This window comes from Anopheles aquasalis, chromosome 2, assembly GCF_943734665.1.
Source record: "Anopheles aquasalis chromosome 2, idAnoAquaMG_Q_19, whole genome shotgun sequence".
NCBI lineage: Eukaryota > Metazoa > Arthropoda > Insecta > Diptera > Culicidae > Anopheles > Anopheles aquasalis.
In genome coordinates, this window is record NC_064877.1 from 54,601,673 (window position 1) to 54,606,224 (window position 4,552).

At 39.7% G+C, this 4,552-nt stretch overlaps 1 protein-coding gene across 1 annotated transcript; it reads right to left on the minus strand.

Annotated features, from left to right (window-relative positions):
* Positions 1-351: 351 nt before the first annotated feature.
* Positions 352-3,402, minus strand: LOC126575696 (uncharacterized). Its single transcript, XM_050236514.1, has 3 exons — positions 3,398-3,402; positions 2,072-2,909; positions 352-417 (listed from the first exon to the last, which is right to left on the minus strand). Exons 1-3 carry the CDS (start codon positions 3,400-3,402, stop codon positions 352-354), a joined length of 909 nt encoding a protein of 302 aa, XP_050092471.1.
* Between the last annotated feature and the right edge of the window lie 1,150 nt (positions 3,403-4,552).

Sequence of the window (4,552 nt, forward strand, 5' to 3'; positions counted from 1 at the left end):
GCCTTCAAACACACAGCACGTTCGCCACGTAGTCTTCCAATGCAGTCGAAATCAATTTAGAACGCCAATACAGGCGACGGAAAGAAATGACCATTGTTGTAAATTTGAAAAATCTTTAGAGCCAAGTTCAGATGTTCAAAAACACTAGGTTTTATAGTAGTCTAACCATTGCAGTGTCCAGCATCGTCAACAGATCCTCCGCTTCTCATCACGTAGCACTTTCCTATATCTGCAATCACAGCAACAGCAGCAACAACTGGAAGTATCGATGGTTGACAATTATGTAACTGGTAACTCGCTGTTGATTTCCACAGATACATATTTCATTAATAACTTTACTTTAAATGCGACTCAGGTACGGATCGTCACGTTCCCGGTCGCCTCTCCGCGATTCCGAATTCCTGGAACAAATATGGCCTGTTGAAGAGTTGTCAAACGAGAGGAATGGTTGACCAAGAGGAACTTGAGCCCCAGTTCGTTGAGTAAATAATTATGAACTGCCCGTCCTGTGATACAGTCTCTATGAAGGTTGGATTTTAAGGGGAACACAATAATCCGGACCAAACCAGAAACAAGGACAGCAATCCTTTACCGCTTGCCACCGTGCCATATCCTATAGGATCTGTTTGTTGCTGCAGATGCTGGTGCTGAGTAAGGTTTTGCATTATAATTTAATTATCGACCATGCATACCTAGCTTCAGAACCCAGAAGTTCATTTCATGGTAGCTGATGGTGAAAAAGGGGCTGAAAGTATCCGAAGCAGCATTCGAACCAATTTATTTTTCGCAGATTTGTACATTTTTAATTTGTTTATCGGTGGACCTGGAGAGAATACCAGCGGGTCACGTGCCCAATGCTTACCGCTCGGGTTTTACATTATGCCATCCACTTTTAAAACCAAACAAAGCGACTTGACTGTGAATTACTTGACCAGATGGCGGAAGGTTTGTGTTTGTGAAATTGCTTCGTTCAATACTCTAGATCCCAGGAAAAGGAAGATAATTTCCGAGCCGATTTGGTGTCTGCGCCATGAGCCAGGCGGAAATCATACGGAAGGATATTTATTTATTTTGGAAACGAAAAACATTGCGGTCAATTCATTGTCAAAACATTACGGGGGTTCCTTTCGCTGCCGACCCAGCAACAAAGTGCCAAACCAAGATCCCTAGATGGCTGACACATCTGGAACACATTATTTTGTAATCTGAGATTAGCATGATACGTGTGGGCTCTAATTGCTAAATCGAAATCAAGCTATGGTAAAACATTCGAGGAACATATCTCTCTACCAACCTTGTTTTCACACACGTATTTGGGATTATCCGAATGTTGTTTTGTCAACAAAAGAGCAACCTTCCTTTACATCCCAATTCCAGAATCCGAAAAACCGCTTCGTTAAAGATCTTGACAGATATTGTGTTCCGTATGGCAAACAAATAAATCTTCTTCACAAATGTGCTTCTGGTGATTATGTCCTCATACTGCTGTTGTTGATGCCATCATCAACTGCGATGTAGAATTATGAGAGTGACCTCGTGGTTCGAGTTTTAAAAAAAGGAATTTATTCTTAAATCTTATCCTTACTCGATGAGCCCTGACTAAAGACTAAAGTTCGTACTAAGACTGCCCTCGAACGAGCCGCTAGCTCGTACCTCTTGTCCACGTGACGCCACGTGCGTTGGGGTCCGGTGTCATCTGGAGTCAGCAAGACCGTCGCGTCGGTGTCGGGATTGATACGCCATCGATGTGTCGCCGGTCGCTCGCGGTTGCGTCTGTGGCAATTCGGCACATGTCTGCTGCGTCAGCTTTAGTGTTGGGATTGATGCACCGTCGATGTGTTGCGATCGCTCGCGGTTGCGTCGTCTGTGGCGATTCGGCACATGCCTGCTGTATCAGCTTTTTCGTTGGTGTCGGGATCGCATGGTGGTGGCATTGGTGGCGATCAGGCACATAACTTCCCCCTCGTTAGATCGAGCCGTCTCGGATCGGGTTTGGTTGGACTCGAATCGTGATTCTCTCTTGGAGTCCGCTGATCTTTTTTGCAGTATATGCTACCAATATAAGAATTACGGTTACGACGATGGTTCCGCTCATGATATGGTGCGTGGTGATGCGATGATTCATTTTTTCAATGTATCTGATTTTATCTCTGTTATTTATATGCAATTTGGTTAGGTTCTGAATTTCGTTTAACTCTAGTGTTGTTTCTGATACTCGTATCGTGGATATTGGTATGATGTCCGGGTTTGCTATTGTCTGCATTTCTTTTTCCGAATATTTAAGCCCGTTGATGAAGATTGAACAATTTTTGAAATTTACAAAGAATGTACCGGTAATGTTTTTCTTTTCGTATCCACAAGTATTGTCAAACGTTGCTGATCGAGCATTTTTAATGAGTGTACCGTAGTTCTCTATGTATGTGACTTCCATGTTGTTATTGTGTTGCATGAACACACATTTACTCTGGTTGGTACGAAGTAATTGATGTTCGCATTCGTTGTTGGTGACATTCCGTAAATTGGTGAGCTTAATAATGTATTCTCCTTCGATCGAGTTGAATTTGTCAATTAAATATGTTTCTAGTTTGCTGGTAACGACATATTTAGACTGTATGTGTATAATTGAATGGTTGATTGGAATTGGTTCCATCCTTAACATATGGTAGCTTCCATTCCGAAAATTTGGAACTTTTATCAGTAGTTGTAATTGATTATCGTGGTGGATTGCTACTGGTTCTAGATGTTCATACGCTTGGTCGTAACTCGTTATGTTGAGCCCTTCTTCCAAAAGTATGTGTATGATAAAGTCCAATTCCTTTGGAAAAAGTAGTGCTTTAGAAATTATTCCGAGTTTGGCTAGCTGTACTGATTCGAAGATTGTGGTCAATTGTTCCCTCACATTATCGAGGCTGAAGATGACGTTGTGCAGGTGGAGTTTTTGCTGAAGTGCGCTTAGATCGTTAGAGTAAAACCCAGCTTGCCGGATGAAATCGTGAATTTCTTTCGCCTGACTTCTTGCCGCTTGTGTTATGTTGTTTATGCGCTGTTCAAAACTTTCGTTGATAATTACTTGTCTGTTGTTTCCTGTTATTAGCTTGTTAGTGGAATGTCGCAGTACATTTAGTTTATCCGTTATTTCTACATAATCGTTATGGTCCAGGTTCCCTGTGATTGTTTTTATAACTGATCCTAGGATGTCAATGGATCTTTTAGATTTTCTAACTATCGGTTTAAAATTTTGTAACAATGAATAGATTTGATCATACTTGTGCCTCAGGATATTTCCTATATCCGATAATTGATTGTTTGACTCTTGCGTAGTGTCTGAATGGTTTCTGATCGTTTCTAATTTTTCGTCTAACTCGGAGATAATAATTTTGTACTGTTTCGCTATTACCTCATACTTGCTTATGTTGAAATTATGGATTACAAGATGGCAATTCTCGATGATTCGGGCTGTTCCCAACTTGATGGCGAATATTCCCGGATTTTTGCCTAGATCTTGCATTTTGAGTTGCGAGTTTCTAACTTTTCCGCTTAAGGCTAATAATAGTAAGATTACTGCTGTCTTCATTTTTTTTTATTCCTAAAAAGATAAGATGAAATGGGATAATGTAAATTATTATTATCATAATTATTTTTTATCGTTTTCTTTTTCTTTTTAGTTTAGTTTTATGAATTTTTCTTCCGTTTCCGTCGATGACATTGGCTTGCCTGTTGTCAAGAACTGTAATTTCTCTGTATCTTTCTTGATGCTTTAGGTTATTCCTTTTCCTCTCGAATGCCACGTCCCCAGTTGAAAATTGTTCTGGTTCTTCTCTAGATTGGTTTAATTTTTCTAGGTCTTTTAATTTTTTTGCTTTTTGTTTCTCGCAGAACTGTTTGTAAAACTCTTCCTTTTGTCTTATTCTTTCGTCTAGGTCTGCGGGGACTGGATCTTCGTTTTTATATCCAAAAAATAATTCCTTTGGGGTTAATTTTGTTTGAGAGTGAATCGAATCGTTATAGATAGCAACAGATAAGTTGATCTTTGCTTTCTCTGACAGGTCTTTTGTCGAATCTTTGTTACTGATAATGTTGTGAAGTTCTCTAATTGTTCTATGAACAATTTCTACAGTTCCATTGGAAGAGGACTGTCCAACGCTTGTGAAGTGATATTCTATGTCGTTCTCTTCGAGAAATTCTTTCACAGGTGTGGAGGTAAAAGAAGCTTCTTGATCCATGACGAGAAGGGAAGGTTTTCCTATGTTTGCCAAAAAATGGGTCAGTGCATGGATTATGTGCACTGTGTTACGGGTTTTTATAGGAATAGCTGATGTTAATCGGGAGAACTTATCACAAAGTGTTAGGAAATAGGTGTTACTAATTATGAAGATGTCCATATGAACAATTTGCAACGGCTTTGTTGGTGTTGCTGTTAGTTCATATTTCTGTTTATATGGGCGTCTTTCATACTTAGACTTTTGGCAGAGTTTACACATGTTGATAAACTTTGTTATTTTGCTTTTCATGTCCGGGAAGAAATACTTTCTGGAAATGTGAAGTTTAGTTT